At 40.1% G+C, this 19,213-nt stretch overlaps 2 protein-coding genes across 3 annotated transcripts; both read left to right on the forward strand.

The window, feature by feature from the left end:
- Positions 1-447: 447 nt before the first annotated feature.
- On the forward strand, positions 448-11,897 carry gucy1b1 (guanylate cyclase 1 soluble subunit beta 1; the record flags this gene model as incomplete). 2 transcript variants are annotated; one of them, XM_084555065.1, is made up of 10 exons in its annotated part: positions 448-555; positions 1,591-1,788; positions 2,865-3,095; positions 3,273-3,389; positions 4,216-4,349; positions 7,004-7,201; positions 8,474-8,711; positions 9,402-9,542; positions 10,950-11,104; positions 11,366-11,897. In XM_084555065.1, 10 exons carry the CDS (start codon positions 463-465, stop codon positions 11,511-11,513), a joined length of 1,653 nt encoding a protein of 550 aa, XP_084411191.1. In that variant the 3' UTR covers positions 11,514-11,897. The 2 variants fall into 2 exon arrangements, with proteins under 2 accessions (XP_084411191.1, XP_084411192.1); XM_084555066.1 differs by having other exon boundaries at positions 463-555; positions 7,004-7,263; positions 8,413-8,711.
- A 3,492-nt stretch (positions 11,898-15,389) lies between these two features.
- Positions 15,390-18,531, forward strand: fabp2 (fatty acid binding protein 2, intestinal; the record flags this gene model as incomplete). The annotated part of the gene is made up of 4 exons (XM_084554937.1): positions 15,390-17,224; positions 17,753-17,925; positions 18,213-18,320; positions 18,481-18,531. The coding sequence occupies exons 1-4, from the start codon at positions 17,158-17,160 to the stop codon at positions 18,529-18,531; spliced, it is 399 nt and encodes a 132-aa protein (XP_084411063.1). The 5' UTR covers positions 15,390-17,157.
- Between the last annotated feature and the right edge of the window lie 682 nt (positions 18,532-19,213).

A 19,213-nucleotide genomic window follows, 5' to 3' on the forward strand; every position in this document is an offset into this window, starting at 1 on the left:
TCTCTACTTGTTCAGCAGTGTGGTTTTCAAACCACGCGACCACTTCAGTGCAATATAAAAACCTCTTTTTGTGTTGCCGTACTGTACAGCTAGGGATTTTTTGCAACACACACAAGCAGTTACAAAAAGGCAAAGCCAGTGAATGCCTGCAGAAGTTGCCTACAATGACTGTTTACTTCTGCTGTGACATTTGCTGAAGCTCATGAGTAACCGCTTCCCTTTGTTTTCAGGAGGGAGGCTCAGCTCGATATTGAGGGTCAGTTCCTTGTTAGAATCATATATGAAGATGCCAAAACATACGATCTCGTTGCTGCTGCAAGTAAAGTCCTCAGTAAGTGACAATATGTTTTTATAACCACAGGAAATAAAATGATTTAACATATTGTATGACATCAAGAACGGGGATATCACTAAGGTTTTTAAAAATGTATTTCAGAGATCGATGCAGGAGACATCTTGCAGATGTTTGGAAAGATGTTTTTCGAATTTTGCCAGGAGTCTGGATATGACACCATCCTACGTGTGTTGGGCTCAAACGTTCGTGAATTTCTGCAGGTAAGTTCTTTCATCTTCGCATCAAGGAAGATTAAAGTTGAGAAGGTGTTTTTATAACTTCAGTGTGTTTATGTATTTTTAAGTCGGAATGCAGGAACAATATGGACGCTAGACGCAAGATGTGTTGTTTAGATTTATAGTGGTTTCCAGTAGTTGTGTTACAACAAATAGCAAAGGAAACTGATTGGGGAAGCCAGGTCATGCCATCCATTTTGTTTGTGAAAAAACTTTTGTATTTGCTAAAAAGCTTGGGGTCAGGCACTCATGAGAAATGTAAATAAAGCTTGCAAATAACAAAACCGCAACATTTGCTGTTTTAGTTAAGTTTACTTATGTCTCCCATATGACAACATAAATGGTGTCGACAAGTCGGCAGCAAATGTTTGCCATTATTCCATAATCACAACACACCGTAATTGAAACGATCATGCTTTTCCCCTGTCAATAGACTCACAATCTAGCCATGACTCATAGGACAGGTCTGAATTCTCAGTAATCTCCAGAGCTGAGAAATGACGCCAAATGCTGAGTGCCTCAGACTAATTCCTTGAATAGCCACTTGAGGCTATTCAAGCTGTTTACAGCTTGGTAAAAAATAAATACTTTCTCCGTTCATGACAACTGCACGAGGTTTGAATTGTTATCTCTCGGTTTAAATTATTTTGAGGTTTAAAGTGATGCAGTTGCCTTCTGAAGCTGGTGGCTGTCTGCCTTGCTACCACCTCTTCAGAACCTAATTTCTGTATTTCCTAACAGCATCGTCAGGAAAAAACATCATTCCACAGGGTAAACAAATATGTGTCTTGGGGGTAGGAGGATCTTTCTGCTGGAGTAGAGGTGTAATAATTTTCTATTGATCGTTGTTGATAACGTTCCTTTAAACAGTGATCTTACTGCCATCATACAGGCTTCATGATAAACTGCCACATGTTTAATCTATAGCATCGTCACATAACCTCTGACACCCCAGCCATGTTTTAATAAATTGGGCTGCAGTCGGTTGTTGCATATTTAACCTTTAATCTAAATTTGCAGAATTTGGATGCTCTGCACGATCACCTGGGCACCATTTATCCCGGGATGAGGGCTCCCTCGTTTCGCTGCACGGATGCGGAGAAAGGAAACAACCTGATTCTCCACTACTACTCAGAGAGAGAAGGCCTGCAAGACATTGTGATCGGCATCATTAAAACCGTCGCTCAACAAATCCACGGAACAGAGATAGAGATGAAGGTCTGCTTTGTTGTTTCTGTTCTTTTCCCGCACAGTGAAGCCTCCAGCTCTAATGGTTCTGCTTGCTGGGGAGGAATGAAGATGACTTTTTTGTTTTTCAGTCATCCTCTAATTCATGGTGCAGCACTCAATGAAACCTTTAATGGTTTGCATGAGAATGTGCGAGTTTGTGTCTCAGGATATAATTGAAGAGGTCAAACAACAGAAACTTTCCAAATACCCAAACGGGAACGCTGTGACAAGTGCAGTTTGTTTTTTGGCTAATGTCTGTGAGTCAGAGGATATTTTTAGATCTAAGTTATAGTCTCTAGCTTGGAGATGATGGGAGTCAGACATAGTTGAAATGAAACTGGGTAGAAAAAATAAAACTCCCCGTCAAAGTGTGGCTGATGTGAAATGACTGTCGACTCCATGTTTGTTAGAGAGTTGAGGAGGGATCTGTTTTTTGTTAACCTTTAATCAGATTTAGAATAAACGTGAGTGAACACTTTTAACGGCCGACATCGGAAACTGTTATTGGCATTTTAATTTGTATGTTAATGTTAACCCCACAAACCGCAGCCTGTAATCTACGGCAATAACTGCAGCATGATACCCTCCTCAGACAGCTACAGTATTTGGATGGAGTATTCCCTTCATTTCATCAGTGACATTTTCTCCCAAACATAATCATATTGTACAGACAGGATAATATTTTTCAGCAATTGTGTGCGTAATGAAAGAACAGAAAATGGCAGACGCTCCAAATGTGACACCCAATTTCTGGAAATATTAGCCACTGTTGCTGTGGCAACAGGGTGCAGAGACAGCAGCTTGACGTCAGCATGCCTTATGCCCATAAACCCACAGAATAATGTCATCTGTTACCCTCCTAATTCTATATAATACGCACAAGCTTAATAATAATATTAGCATTGGGATAATGTGAATGACGTTAATCTTGTGAGGTTATGGCAGTTTATTAAGTCTCACTGCTGCAGTCGTGTGCCTCCGTATAATAAATGTCACTTTTTTTTTGTTAGTTTTCTAACAGTGTCATCATTATTCTCTGAATTATTTAACTTTACCCGACGCAGATGATCCAGCCGAAAAGTGAGGAGTGCGACCACATCAAGTTTCTGATAGAGGAGAAGGACTCGGAGGAGGAGGCGTTCTACGAAGACCTCGACGGCTTCGAGGAGAACGGCACGCAAGAGACTCGCATCAGCCCCTATACGTTCTGCAAGGCCTTCCCATTTCACCTGATGTTCGACAGGGACCTGATGCTCACGCAGTGCGGGAACGCCATTTACCGAGTCCTGCCACAGGTGTGCATTCACATCCAGCTGTAGTAAAGTGTGTTTTACACTGAGAAACTTTATAAAGATGAGAGCTGGTCTTCTATTTGTCTCAAACCAAGTAGAAAACAAGACTCTGCTGCTGCTCTGATTTATTATATTAATAACAAACCAATCATTTATGCACATTTTTGTTTCCTTCCTCAGCTCCAGCCCGGTACCTGCATCCTTCCTTCAGTTTTCTCTCTGGTCCGTCCTCATATTGACTTCAGTTATCACGGCATCCTCTCTCACATCAACACCGTGTTTGTTCTGCGAAGCAAGGTAGATATGCCATAGAAGTCTGGTTTTTGTCACAACGCTGTCGGATCTTAACATCAGTGGCTCTTCTTGTTCTAACCTACTTTACCCGAGGCAGAAAGAACTAAACCCCACATCACAGGTTTATATGATCAAAACGTGCCTTGATGGTTCGTGACAGAATGTCTTTTTTTTTTTTTTTAGGGTTACATATTAATATTAAGCTCACAGATATTTTTAGAAGTTACATAAAATTTGGTTTCATAACACTGCCAGTGAGGATGAAACTGTTGACATGCAGAGTGTACCGAGCGTGTAAACTAACTCTATCGGTAAATATAGAGTTTATGAAACTGTCTAAGGGTACAGGGCATGCTTTTGGTCAAGCTGCAGGAAAGTCAAACAGTTCTGGGGGATTTGAGAAACTGAGAAAGGACAGAGCAGAAAGGTGAAGTGGATTTTTTCAGGACCACAAACTTCAAAGAGATATCCGTTGGAAACTCATAAGGGAGAGGTAGTGCAAGAATAGAAAGTTACGTCTGTGCTCCTGTGTGTACTCAGAGGATAATAAATTCTTAGGCGTTAACACAGTAGCCGCATGGCCTTGTAACTGCTTCGGAGTCGAGTGCACTAATTCTGAAGAGACTGATCCCCAAAGCCCTACTTCTCTTGGGACGTTACACTTTACAATCTGACCTAGTTCTCTGGAGAGGGGACTGATGCATTTAACATTTAAAACGAAAATTTAAGGAATTTAAAGTCATACACCGAGTTTAACTGGTGCCCAATTTTGACTGCGACTTAGAGAACATGTCCTGAAATATTCATAAGTGTGATGTAATCCTGACAGGAGGGCCTGCTGAATGTGGAGACTGTGGAGAATGAGGACGAGCTGACGGGGGTGGAGATCAGCTGTCTGAGATTGAAAGGACAGATGATTTACTTGCCAGAGGCAGAGAACATCCTTTTTCTTTGCTCGCCCAGGTAAGCGCACAGCGCAGTCTGCCCCGACAGAGGCACTGACTGAATAAGCACAACACCGATTCTCTCAGTCCCACCAAAAAAGAACAAACCAAAGATAAAGCCTTTGAGATACAGGAGTCCCAAGGTGTTGATTTACTTTCATGAATGCCCTTTCTGTTCGATTGAACACAGAAATACAATAGACATTGGTGAATTTTTAATATTTAAATTGTCTAAGCGATCTCAGAGAATCTCAGCATTGTTTCTTTTTGTTTATGGTTTCCTCTCCGACATTATTTTAATCATACATAAAAAGGTCACTCACAATGTGTTAGTCCTCCATTCCTTACTCCGTGATATTAAGCTCAAAGGCCACGCGTTCCCACTGAAAGACTAAAAACAGATCACAAACACATTACAGCATCCCCCTTTTGTAAGAAAAATGCTCAGTAATTACCCAAGACAACAAATAATGCTCCAAATGGAACATTTATTGGGGGCTGTGATCAGATGCAGATTAATAAGTGAAGTATTTATCGCAAGAGCAGAACAAAAATACCTCTGCCTTTATGTGCCAGTGGCTCAAGATAAACTTCCGTACAGTTTACTATGATGAAGTATCACGTCACATCACCCTGCAGTGTTAAATTTGACAACTTGTGTCAAAAAAACTAAAAGATTATGTTCAACGTGGAGGAACGGATACAGGAACTAATCACTGCTTTAATGCCGGCTTATTCAGTGACTTGCGGTGTCTTGTCCGATCACAAGCGGCAGACGTTTCCTCTGACATGGAAGACAGAAGTTCAAGTTGTAAAACCATTAATAACAGGCGCCTTGCTCTCTTAATTAGACTCGTCTACAAGTGTCATTTAGAAGCCACAACATTACTGTCAGTCAGATATCTTGCCATCAGAAGGCCTGAATTTCAATATTTTGCTCTAAAACAATTATCTGTTAAGTCATTTTATGAGGTATGATATTGGTAATTGAGCCAATGCCTCACTGTTGAAATCATATGAAAGCTCTTGCATTTATTGAACCATGGTGAGACTGCACACAGGGTGACATGTGATCCATCACCTGGTGGTTATCTCCCTGCCTCATACAGTACCCGGAACTAGTACAACAGACCCACTGTTCCACTCACATGTGTGACGCATGTACAGGTTTCTCCCTCCGCTAGAGTTGCAAGTAAGCGTTACTATGGCTGAATAAACAGATGGCCGTTACACCGCTGGTATGGAGGCGTGGCTCAGGTGCCAGTTGTCAACAGGCCACACCGTTCAGATGCCGACAAAGAGAGCTTCAAAAACAGTCTGCAATACCACTGATCGCCATAGCAGGCGCCGAAGAGAGTGAACAAAATTATTTTACTGAAGAAACAAGTGAATCATTTTCTGAAAGAAGCTGGAACTGACATGAAACTGAGGCCGTGCTAATGCCAACAACAGGTAACTATAGTGGTTGTGTTGAAGGACAGCCTCGCTGCAGAGCAGAGGGACACGGACACGGCCTTTTCCATTAACCTCGGATCAGAATAACACCCGTAACCACGGTGACAGGACACAAACATGGTGACAGCAGTAGTTGAAAAATCTAAAACATTTTCTTTTATGTCGCTAAAACAAGAATACAGTTAGCAAAAATCTAATGAGACAGTAGACGTCTATATGTCTTTGCCCTTCACCGCTGGTGAAGCCACTTCTATGAAACATCCATAAATAAAAACTATTGTTATTTACATATAAAGTTAGTTGATTTTACAGGTTTTGATTTTACAGTGAGGGTTTATATGACAGAGGAACCAGCTCTGTCAGGCTTTGACTACAGGGATAAGTATCTAGGTTACTGCAAACCGTATCCTTCGACAATATATATTGACAATGTTCTGCTTATGTTAAAGGTACAACTGCAGGTAATTATTCCAAGAAAATCATTTGTGAACTGTAGAAAAAAATGTCAGCAGAAAACCTTTTTTAGTTTTGCTTGTAATTCAAATGCCACAAAGGACAATGAGATTATTATTATTTTTTCCCCTGTGGTTACGCAGTCAATCAATTAAGCAATTAACTGGAAATGTAAATGTATTTTCCTCTTAGTCTCTCGTAAATAAATAAAAAAAAATGTGCAGGTACAAGATAAGAGACCAAAACAACACAAGGAAACATGTGAGCTTGTAATTACATCAGTTCTTCCGCTGTGACCTCCATTAGCCCCTGCGGCCCTTACATAAGCAATCAGGCATTTTTAGTGAAACGCTGGATGCAGGAGAGCGGGGTTCAAGAGATCTCGTCCTCTGAGATCGAAGACACTTTAGAGACGACAAGACCTGTGTGTGTACAGAAGGTTGCCGCCTGACAGGAAATAACTGTCCAAGAAGCATGCTCGTTCACCTGAACAGAGAAGACCTGCACAGCAGAGTGTCTGACCTCACTCCACAAGAGGAACATTTATCTGGAGACAGTCGGCTCATCCCTGACAAGAGGAGGGTGATCTCACTGCTAGTGGTTCATGCTCGATGCTTTGTCTAATTAATACCCATCCCTGATGTGCACATGAACAGCTACCATAAGACACACATCAGGCATTTACATCAAGTTCTTTGTGCAAAAAACTTTAATAATTAATCATTTGTTCCCCTTTTTTTTTTTGTTCTCTGCGTTTGTGGTTAGTGTTATGAACCTGGATGATCTTACTCGGAGGGGGCTATACCTGAGCGACATCCCACTACACGACGCCACGCGTGACCTGGTGCTGCTGGGTGAGCAGTTTCGTGAGGAGTACAAGCTGACCCAAGAGCTGGAAATCTTGACAGATCGCCTCCAGCACACACTCCGGGCCCTGGAGGACGAGAAGAAGAAGACAGACAGGTTTGACTATTTTTATAGATTTCATGAAATTTGTTGTCAATTAAGCCTGAAGGAAGTAGACAGTGTGGCTCAGGTATTTAGTTAATGGTTATAAAGCTATGAGTACCACACTTTGAAAGGTACAATTTGCAGACTTTCAACAGCGTTTCCATTGACACTCAAATTTAGCAGTGTTTGCAAACTTTTCTCTCCAGTAAGTCGGGGAAAAAAAAAAAGTTTTTAAATTATGTATAATTATCCCTGTCATTATCTGTAGGTAGTGACTCAACCTTAGGCTTCGCTTATGATGAATGCGTAACACAGCTGTGATTCTAGTTTCTACTTCCTTTGCAGGAAAGATGGCTGATTAGTCAGTCTTGTAGGGAGATGAAAGAGAGGACTCCTCAAGTATTCCCTTTTAAGGGCAAACTTAATACAAGAAACACTAAAGATACAGGCTCCAGTCACACATAGTTGACTGTGACGACAGGATTCATGATTCGGATTCTGTTGTGCAGCTTGATATTTACCTAAGCTAGTCTTCAATCCCTGCTATAGACATAGTAACTCTAGTTTTCAGAAAAGGTTCTTCCGTGCAGTGGGCGACAGCTAGAGATGAGCACAGAGGTGGAGCGCCACCTTTATTAGGACCGCTGTTGCGGTCATATCTTCCTATAGGAAAAGACTACCGTCTCCCGTTGGCTCCCTATATTATTATTCCAACCATTCTCTGGTCTCAGAGCGCCTCAGGCTCCAAACATTGATTAGAATTCACGACTCCTCTCTAAATATTTAAGAGAACTGCTGCTGCACTGTCGTCGCCTTTCCAGATGTTTAAATACTATGTTTTCTGATGATGGGAACATACATTTAAGCTGTTTTTGCTTCCGTTTAGGCACACGGAGAAAAACACTGCGTGCATATGTATGTGCATTACTAAAGATTTTACCTTTAAACATATATATATTTATATATTCTTGTCCACTGGGCACATCTGTTTGCATGTATGGATTTTCATACAGTGACTTTTATCCTTATGCATCATGTGCCCTGAAATGATGATGCATCGTCGAAGGTATTTTGCTTTTAACAGGCAGCCATGATCCAACCTGTTACCATAGAAACACCACCCTCCCATCCGAGAGCAGCTTGCATAGCGAAATGACCAAAAGGTGGTGGGTGAGCAAATAAAATGCTGATCCAAAGGGTGGACTTCAGTCTGGCAGCCCCAGCCCATTACTCCGCCGCTCAAGTACACCACAACTACACTCAAAATGTTCTCCTTCTCTTTAGATTGCTCTATTCTGTTCTGCCGCCGTCTGTTGCCAACGAGCTGCGACACAAGCGGCCCGTCCCGGCAAAACGCTACGACAACTTGACCATCCTCTTCAGCGGCATCGTGGGATTCAATGCTTTCTGCAGCAAGCACGCCTCAGCCGAGGGAGCCATCAAGATAGTCAACCTGCTCAACGATGTTTACACACGTTTTGACATCCTGACGGACTCTCGGAAGAACCCTTATGTATACAAGGTTGGAAGCAAGAACCATCACAGTCTATCAGACACATGCAAACATTTCCTTCACTAAAAGGGGTAGAAAGGAGGGATTTGTGAAGCGAAATGATCACATTTTAAAAGACGACCACTGCAGCCATGATCTCAACCCGGTTCTGTAGCTTAAATCCACCAGTGTGGTGAATAGTGTTACGCAATTATACACATACAATTCAGCAAGCGAGTATTTATATCATTTGACTTGAGTTTTTCACCAGAGTAGCACTAACTTTTAAACACGGTATAGTTTTACAGAGGGACTGTACCGTTTTATAGGCCTCGTGCAGCAGATTTACACTCCAGGCTTTCAGACAAGAATGCACTTTAAAAAGTCAAACAGACCCCGGCACTTGCAGGGGATCGGCTTCAGGCACTGGGTCACCAAAAGAAGTAATATTTACTCTACAAGCTGAATGGCTAGGTGGTCCTAGGGTTTTAGCAGGGCCCCGAATATCTCAAAGCTGATGTAAGTGTTTAAGTGTTTATCTCAGGGTGTTTGAGTTTATTTCTGGCTGCGCAGTGCATTCAAAGAAAAAAGAAAAGAAAAAAGAAAAGAAAAACTCGACGCAACGGTGGGAACACATTGACCGATGAAACGAAAGTAAAGCAAAGCAAAACAGGTCCACGATATCACTCGTGAAGAATGACAAACTGTTTCTTTATACAGGTGGAAACAGTCGGTGATAAGTACATGACAGTGAGCGGCCTCCCAGAGCCGTGCACGCACCACGCCAAGTCAATCTGCCACCTCGCTCTTGATATGATGGAGATCGCCGGACAAGTCAAAGTGGATGATGAACCAGTACAGGTGTGAAATGACACTAGTCTGGTTTTCATCAAGTGTTTTTTTTTTTTTTTTTTTACCTTCATTTGTAATTGAGCAATACGCACTAAATGAAGGCTGAGAGACTTCACACTTGCTTCGGGCAAGTGGGCCCCCATTAACAAATAAATCAAACTACGTGTATGCTCATGCTGCTTAAAAACTATCGCTGGCACATTTGGTAGAAGTGGAAAGGACAGTGTGAACGTCCTGTACCTTACCCCCACTCTGTGAGGCTCGGTCTTACGTAGTTTTAATAGCAGACCGTGGTACAAAAGGAACTGCACACATTTTTAAAAACTGGATAATAACCGGGAACATTTACAGAAATTGAAAGCGTGATAGAAAATATATTTTAAATCATATTGTAGACTGCTCTCCCTGTATACTGTATGTCTTTTATGTGGCTGTTGGATTGTTCCTCTGTGTTTGGCACATGTTACCATGATTTTTCAGGCTGTTTTCCTTCTGATATTTAATTATTTTGCAGCTTTTAGCAATGCATCTGTTACATTGGCAGAGGTAATTGAGGCTTTTTGGATCTCTGCTGCCTTCCCAGTATTTCAGAAATCTCATGCTAAAGTGTCTTATCCGTGTTTTTGGCATTCACTCTTTTGCACTTTAGGATAATTATATCGGTGCCTCTGGACATATTCCCATGCTGCTGTAATACGTTGGATAAAAGAAGAGAAAACTTTTGTGTAAACTCATTGTTGGAGATTGTTATTGTATCAATGACTGTTAAGACTTAACTTTGGAAAATCGTGTCTGGTTAACAAAAGGTTGTTTATTTTGCGACAAGGCTAAAGAGGAGTCCGGGGTTCGTAGCAGAAACAGACTCAAATGATCTCACAATCCAGCAGCTTAAAATAGATTCCGATTTGTCACAGACACTCACGGCATGTTCGTGCTCTGAAGACAACAAGCACTGAAGTGCCTGCGAGTTCAAGTATAAATAATAGTCTCTAGATTGCCAAGGACTACTTTTGTAATCGTTTATTGCAAATCTCGTTATATATAAAGAAGCATCTAATCGTGTGTGGAGAGATTCTTGGCAAAGTTAACTTTGCGTCCACCCACCGAATGTTGCACCTTTTGGGCCGATAGCTTTAAGAACTAGTGGCGACACAATAAGAGAAGGATTCAGCTGGTTTGCTGCTTGCGTGTTTGTATTTGTGTCTGTGGAGCACAAATAATTGATCTTGTCCTTGATTTAACATTTATACAGGTTTTAGATTTAAACGCCAGGATAGTTTACTTCAGAATCGTACACTGTAGAGTTTGAATCAGCTGATGTATAGATGGTATATATGTGGCATTTTATTTATTTATTGTTGGTTAAATCATAACCAACAAATAGTGCAGTCAACATTTTTTTTATTTTATTTCTAGATTACCATTGGGATCCACACAGGAGAAGTGGTGACTGGGGTGATTGGCCAGAGGATGCCCAGATATTGCCTTTTTGGAAATACAGTCAACCTCACAAGTCGCACAGAAACGACTGGTGAAAAGGGAAAAATAAATGTCTCAGAGTATACTTATCGGTGAGTACAACAGATGCCTCCTGATTTCTTATCCGTATACTGTTTGCCTTTTTATTTTTTAGCTTTATGAGCAATGTGTGATTTCATCGCAGTGGGTACTGAGGAGCCAGTAAATTGTGATCCGTTAAGAAAATATCAGTAATAAATATAAAAGCCTATTTAAACATGAAGCAGGGTGTCTATAAAAAGAAAGATATCCATATTTGATACTCCAGCGAGATACCAAGCCGCCCCTGGACTTTACCACATTTTGCTCTCCAGGTGTTTGCAGTCTGCTGAGAACGCTGACCCTCAGTTTCATCTGGAGTATCGGGGCCCCATCACCATGAAAGGAAAGAAGGACCCTATGAAGGTGTGGTTTCTTTCCAGGAAGCCCACCGACACGGAGTCCGCCACAGCTAAAGCTTAACAATTCACCACTGAAACGCCGTGAGTATGGTACCGTCTGGTGACATTTGGAGGCAGGAGTGAGATGGATCGGGTTAAATATAAAATAATAATCTATCCAGAGACACGCAGATATTTTTATTATGATGAATCACCCTTGTTTCAGTGTGAGTTTGAACCTGTACTGTTGCCCTCCCTCCCTCCATCTTTCTGCTTTCCCATGATGTGTCATGACCTCATTATATTTTATAAATGTGCAGTATTTTAAGAATAGTAGAGATTACTGATACAGTACATAGTACATTTACATTTGGTACGTTTTTGCACAACGTTGTGTGTTATATCCAGTAGCTACGCAAGACTGTCACCAAGATTTTGATAAGCAAAACTATTTTCCATCAACTGTAAATGTTTTTAGTTGCCAATAATTGTCTGATGTGCCAAAAATACTGAGAATTTATAGTCCTAACCAAAAATAGTCATTTCACTTTAACTTTATAAAATCTGTATTATTTTATACACATTAACTTCTTCTGAACAGGGATAATGTTAAAATCTTCATCTTCAAGTATAATAAAAATGTTGCTGTTACTATTGATATATAATTGATGGTACTACCCATTTTTTTATTTTTCATTGAACGTGAAGTTTTACACTGAATATGTTACACTGGCATCAAGACTATTAAAATTGTATTTAGGAATTAATTCTACTGTACCATATATATATATACATATATATTTATATCACCATTTTCACAATTGTTTTGTCACAATACCTAAGCCAGCTACATTCATATATTACATTTCAAAGATATTTATTGGTTATTTTTCAAAGTCATCTGAGCCTTTGGTAAGAACCTGCATCATCACGTATCTAAGACTAAACTATTGAAGTAGCCTCATTTCTGCACACACTACACTAGTTTATTTATTTATTGCACCTTTGTATTCATCGCATCACTTTATGTCTTTGTCCATGAAATAACATTGAGTACTATTTTAGGTTCTACTGTATGTTACTGAGGTACGTACTAAATGTCCTTCGTATTTATTGTTTGCTTCATGTTACTTTGTATTTTTCACCCTTTATTTTGGGATAAGAGCTCTGTTGTATTAAAAAGTGATGATCACCTTTAGAGAAGTTAACATTATTATGGAAGAAAGTATTGTTTGTGCCAATTTGAGCAAAACTTTATGCATTTTATGTGTTGGATTAATTTCAAACGAGTATTATGTATTGCACATTTTCACCAAATTCATTATTACCAAGTTTCACATAATTGTCTCACAGCTTGTTGGTGCCTCTTGTACTGTACAGTATGAGTGCATTTTTGTGCTTTTAAGACATGACTGTTTTATCTGGCCAGTGTCTTTTAGGAGGTAACTAATAAAAAAAAGAGACTTGACACATGGATATGACTTGTTATTGCCTTTGTACTGCACAGATACTGCTATCTATATTAGACTAAACTTTTTTGTAAAGTGCTCTCTCTAGTGGTCCATCAGAGGATTGCAAGTCTCCACCTTGTCACTACATAACCTGCACTGTTGTTATGCAGGATGCCATCCTGTTTGTATGCCAGCTGACAAATCTGTGCTTTTAAGGCACAGTGGTATATTACATTATATGCCATACAGTGTTTTTCTGTGCATTTTTTCGTTCTTTCCATCCCTGGAAAAATGTTTTGTATGCACATATTTTCAAAGTAAAACCTTTGACAACCTTGATGCAATGATCCAAGGCACAAAGAGGACACACAGTGACATATTATGAGATTATATAGGGTTTTGTTATCTTTTTGTGTGTTTTATTTTTCAGTTGTGTTCTGGACCATTCAAAAGTCCTTTATTGCGTGTGTTAAATTAAGACCATTATCATACACTTGTCTGTTTTCACAATCATGCAATCCAGATAAACTTTCTCTTATAGTAATTATGATCTGACTAAAAGTCAACGGAAGTGTTTTGAAGCTTTACAATCTGTACAGGAAACAATCTCTGTCCTTTATCCGTCTGTTTGGTTAATGGAGCACACCTCAGGAAACCACAGCCTGACTCCTTTTCCAGCTTTGAACCCTCATGAAGAACAGGTCATTTCTATAGTTAAAATGTAGATTTTACATTGCCAGTCACTAAACTTGGTATTTACTAGTTAGTCTGATGGTTGTTTTGCCCTAGAAAACAATTAAAAACTTAGATTTTCAACCGATTAACCAACCACTATCGATTAAGCCCATGGCTAATTAAAGCCTTTACTCACATTTAGAAATAAAGAAACAATTTCAAACCTTACTTAATGACACTATTCATCACAAAAGTCGACATTTTCGCAGTGTAGACCCAATTAGGAAAAGTTTTGTTTACTATATTCCACTACTGACTAGCAGAGATGGTGTTAAATATGTTTTAACTTTAACGGCTTGAACTTGAAACTTGAGCTTGGCGCTGTAATATTTATCTGTTAATGTTTGTTTACACCAACCTAGAGCGTAATATTTAGCGTATGGTTTATATGCACACAGCTTACAACTCTACAATGCACTGTTAAGAAGCCATTAGCATCTGCTCTGGAGAGTTTTTATTGAGCACCAACCAACAACCAGACAAAACTCACTGTAATAGTCCAAACACTGCCGCGGCTGTCTCGATGTTTTGAAGTGGTTAAGTCTCCTGAGATGAGATGCTCTTGCTCTGCAGTGTTTTTCTGGTCCCTGTTAAAAGAGCCGCCATAACTAGGCATGAATAAAAACGTATTTCCGCAAATCGACGTACTTACGTAATCAATGACGTCGTCGCGTTATAGCGGCTTTATGGTTGACATTAGCTGGATACAGTAAATACTTTAACTTAGAGCAACAGGAGTTTTTTTTTTTTTCTTCTTCTTCTGAGATATGTTTCCTTTAAAAGGAAAATGATAAGTTGTGCACACCAAATATTTAGAGTTCAAGTGATAATTACCACTGCTTGGCGTCTTGAAGCCACAGTTTACGCTAATGTTGGCTAACACCAGACATATTCAAAAGTTTCATCTCTAAGCTTTTTTAAAAATGTCCAGTTTTCAAGATCCTACTACGAGAGCGTTCATATGAACTCTTCTGACGCACTACCCCAAACTTAGCCAGGCAACATGGGCTAAACTAATGATGAACTGTACTTCTGCACATTGATCAGGTGACCAAATGTAGGCCTACATGACTGCTGGCTGTGTTATGAACGTAGACAGTTAACAGCCAGTCTGGAAATCCATAAGGAGCAAACTCCACATGCTAGTTTCCAGGAGTTGGTGTGGGCCATTCATTCATTAATTTTCTGCAACTGCTTGTCCTCTGGAGGGACGCAGGGGGTCTGGAGCCTATCCCAGCTGTCATGAGAGGCGAGGAGGTACACCCTGGACAGGTCACCACAGGGCTTACAGTGAACCAAATCAGAGCTTGGACAGCTCATGGACAAAGACATAAAAGCTATTTTGCTCCAAATAAATTATCTTGGTAAGTTAGATACTTGTTTGTTATAAGGCCATAACATTTTAACGCCACACGCCACTTAACCTGCAGGTGTGAATAATGATTACTAGTTGTAGTATTGTATTGTAGGAATGACTAATGGATGTAATGTAATGGAACAGAGCCATCCTGATTACACTTGTGTGTTTACTAACCTCAGCTGTTAACAAGGCCTTTGGTTGTTGGGGTCTGAGATGTTTTCTTCTCGCTGTGGCCAAACGACACTGCTGCATTAGTCGATAAACCACAGACTATCAGCAGATTTTTGTTTGTGGACCTCAGGCCTCACATAGGCTGGAGCCTTACAAGTAATTAACAAAACACGTAAAAAAAAAAAAAGATGACTAATATATTCTCAGTTCAACCACAGTCTTGTTGAGAATGTTGGTAGAGAATGTGGGAGTAGTGCAACTCTTCTAAGTTTAATGAACAGGATGGTAACCTCTTGGTTACAAGCCAGCTTCTTACCTTCTGCTTACCCAGCAACCCCTTCAATTCTTGGACAGATACTACAGAGAAAACATCAAAGTGTGTAAAATGAAAGATTCATTGAGTGTGACAACATTCCTAGACGTAGAATTTACTAAAAGTCTGCATCTGCTGGTATAGATGATACTACAACTTGGATAAACCTCATGGGATATAATTGTGTTGGAGATTAGCTGCTATGGGGTTTAATCATTTATGTCTCAAGCTCACTTGTCAATTTCATCACTGCAGTCATAGTAGAAAGGTCCTTTGTCTGATAAGATGCAGATTCACTGAGGTGGAAGAGAAGGTCAGGCAAAGGTCTCTCGTGCCTCACTGGATGAGGAGAAACTCAGATAAGAAAGAGTTCTGACATGCTGTGCATGTTTTATTCATCCCCTGTTCAGACTTGGTTGGATATGTAGTGAAGTACTTTTTTGTGCATGTTTTCGCTGCTTTTTTTTCTCTGCCCGCTTCACATAAATACTTTATTTTGACACAGCTAGTTCAGAGGTAGTAAACTGTGACGTCATCCGTCCCAACTAGTCCTCTAATACAGCATACTCTTACCCCACCACAAAAAAACAAACTGTGTTTACCCAGAGCTGCTATAAAAGTAATCATATTTAGATGTGTGTGGCATGATCAACCTCACTCATTAACAAATAACACAAACTAGAATATGTTTAATATTAACTTCAAATATCAAAGGTCCCTATTATCAGCGTGGCAAGATTACGGTTAAAGGTATCCCTGGAAAATCTTTATGGACTGGACTCATCACTGCTAGGGCACTGATAGCTTGGTTGAGTGATAAGATGTTTAGTCAGATTAAATTAGATACAGTCAAACAAAAACACATTTACTGTTTTATTAGGATTTTATATTAGCTTGAGGAGGAGAAAAAAAAATATGGACAGTAAAATTTGCTGTTTCAAGTTAAATTCAACCAATACACCTCTGTTGAATGTCTTATATTAATGTTACGTGGATAATCTCTGCAGTTTTGCAGTGAATACCGTCATGGTTGGTTGTTTTAGCAAACTCAGATCGCTGTCAATGGCCCCTGACTTTGTACTTTTTGATATAATTCAACTCCCCATTCTGTTGCTCTGTCCTCAATTCAGGTCGTACATGCTATTTTGAAAATCACCCGCCTCCCTCACAGTCATCCTTGTTAGATATGATCTAAATTACTCCACTCACCCTCTAAGTCCAGTTATTACACTGCTTCTATCTGGTTTGCAGTAAAAGTTTGTCTATCTGCTAATAAATCAACTCACTAGCACTGAGCATTTGCACAGTATTCATGTGTGTTTTAGGGTAGGAGGATTAATTGTGTAGCTATATTTTGTATGTTGTAAATATCTGCAAATGTTTGGCATGAAGAGATGGGTAAAAATAAATCACCCTCTGGTATTGTCAGTATGTTCAGTTGATGTGCTCATGCTGCAGTCTGACCAACACCTTTTGTAAACAGAGGTACTGGTTCAACAGGATGCCAACTATTCTGCGGTTCAAAAAAAGCAAACAATATGGATAATGCCTTGGGAAAAAAATACTATATGAGCTTTAAGTGGCCACATCAGCAGATAGATGTTGAGATAAGAGGGTGTGTGCTTTAAAAGGAGCAGCAGACTTTGAGTGAGGCACTCCTTTCTGTAGAGTGGTCCAGCTCAACCTCACCGCAACCATGACTTTCAACGGCACCTGGAAAGTCGATCGCAGTGAAAACTATGAGAAATTTATGGAACAAATGGGTGAGTGTTGTCAGACTCCTAATAATCTGTTTCACGGCTTTTATTTGTTTTTCTTGAATAGCCTGCTGCACTGATAGGAATATTACATATTATTATGTGCTCTCCCTGTGCAAAGAGATGACCATAATATAATTAAGGCCTGATAAAGCACTGATAAATGCAGCTGTCACTATTGTCACATTTAACAAAGACATGTGAGTTGAAATAAAACAGTTTAAGCAGCAAAGTGATAAGTATGCACACGGTTCAATCAGATTTTTAAGGATGTTTTACATTTGTGTCGTCATATAATAAATAGCCATAAGGACTTCATTAATTCTTTAAACACTTTAATAGCTGACCAGCTAAATACTGGAGCTAAGGTCTCAAATGAAAAACCGAAGGTGACACAATGGCCTACTGAACATGTTTGTGATTTGGCTTTTGCACCTACTTAACAACTACAGACATTAAAAGTGATTACGTCCTGACAAACATCCTGTCATTGTTTCGGTGTCCATTGAGCAAATCCAATGTGTCCGTTTGCAGGCGTTAACATGGTGAAGAGGAAGCTGGCTGCTCACGACAGCCTCAAAATAACCATCGAACAGACTGGAGACAAGTTCCACGTCAAGGAGAGCAGTAATTTCCGCACCCTGGACATAGACTTCACCCTGGGGGTCACCTTCGAGTACAGCCTTGCAGATGGAACAGAACTATCCGTAAGCAAAAAAAAAGTGCCAGCATGTGGGATGTATAAAATTACACCTTAACTGCTAAACCTCTACAAGACTCAAGTTTGTCTATAGTTGTGCTTTATTGCATGTTCGTTCTTCTGCATCTAAATCCTTTATGCTGAGAGATTTCACTCATTTGTTATCTTAGTCCTAACACAAATAGTCAGGGGGCATAAAGCCGTCAATCTGCAAGGCCTGACTTTGGACCTCTGTTGAACACTTCCCCAAATGCAGCAGTATTATCGTCATCAGTGTCATTCTTCACTCCACAGGGCTCCTGGGCAATGGAGGGAGACATGATGAAGGGGGTTTTCAACAGAAAGGACAACGGAAAGCAGCTGACAACAACCAGAATCATCCAAGGAGACGAACTCGTACAGGTGAGGCTGAATTAGTAGAGCATTTAAAAAGCCAACACTTGACTGCAGATACACGTCCTAATACAGAATGGATAAGGACCCCAAATGCAGAATAATTCAGCCAGATTCAGAAACTATGCAGAAGTTTGACATCTGATCTCATGTCATCTTTCTCCAACAGAGCTACAACTACGAAGGTGTTGACGCAAAGAGGATTTTCAAGAGGGGCTAAACCAATCTAGAAAACCGAAGGCTACTTCCATACAGTATTGCGTTAAATTTCACAACTACTCACCAGCATAACATGCGAAAAGTGCACTGCTTGTAATACATCAGATTTGATACTTGCATTAATAAAGTCATGACTGCCTATCATCTGTTTTCTCTTTGTCCTAATTGTAATCTTTCAGAATCTGGGGAGGTCCGTGTGAAGGTTAAAACACGCAGAGCGACTAGTTTGAGGGTGATACAGTAATTTAAACTTTATTCAACAATGAATAAAAATAAATATATATTATCTACAAAAATATAAAGTGTAGACAGATTTTTTTTTTTTTACACGTTTCTTTAACTTGATCTGTTCTTACACCAGTCACGAAGCATCCACCGAAACAATTCGTAGGTTCAGCAATAATGCCAGGCCAAATCCACACAGAGGTATGACAGCAGGATTGAGTGAGGCATACGGGTCATACATGTCAGGCCACGTCAGCCTGCGACTTAGCAGATAAAACTAGTGACATAATGTGTAAAGGTCTAATTTTTGTGATGCAATGCACGGTAATATAAGTTCTGTCCCTGTATGTTTCAGTACAAGATAAAAGATACCAGTGGATGCAATGCCAACTGTGGCGTTACGTGACACAGGCGAAAACCGCCTCTTGTCAAACAAGCCCCCTGGAGTATATAAAGAC

The sequence above is a fragment of the Chelon labrosus genome (genome assembly GCF_963514085.1).
Source record: "Chelon labrosus genome assembly, chromosome: 2".
In the NCBI taxonomy this organism is placed as follows: domain Eukaryota; kingdom Metazoa; phylum Chordata; class Actinopteri; order Mugiliformes; family Mugilidae; genus Chelon; species Chelon labrosus.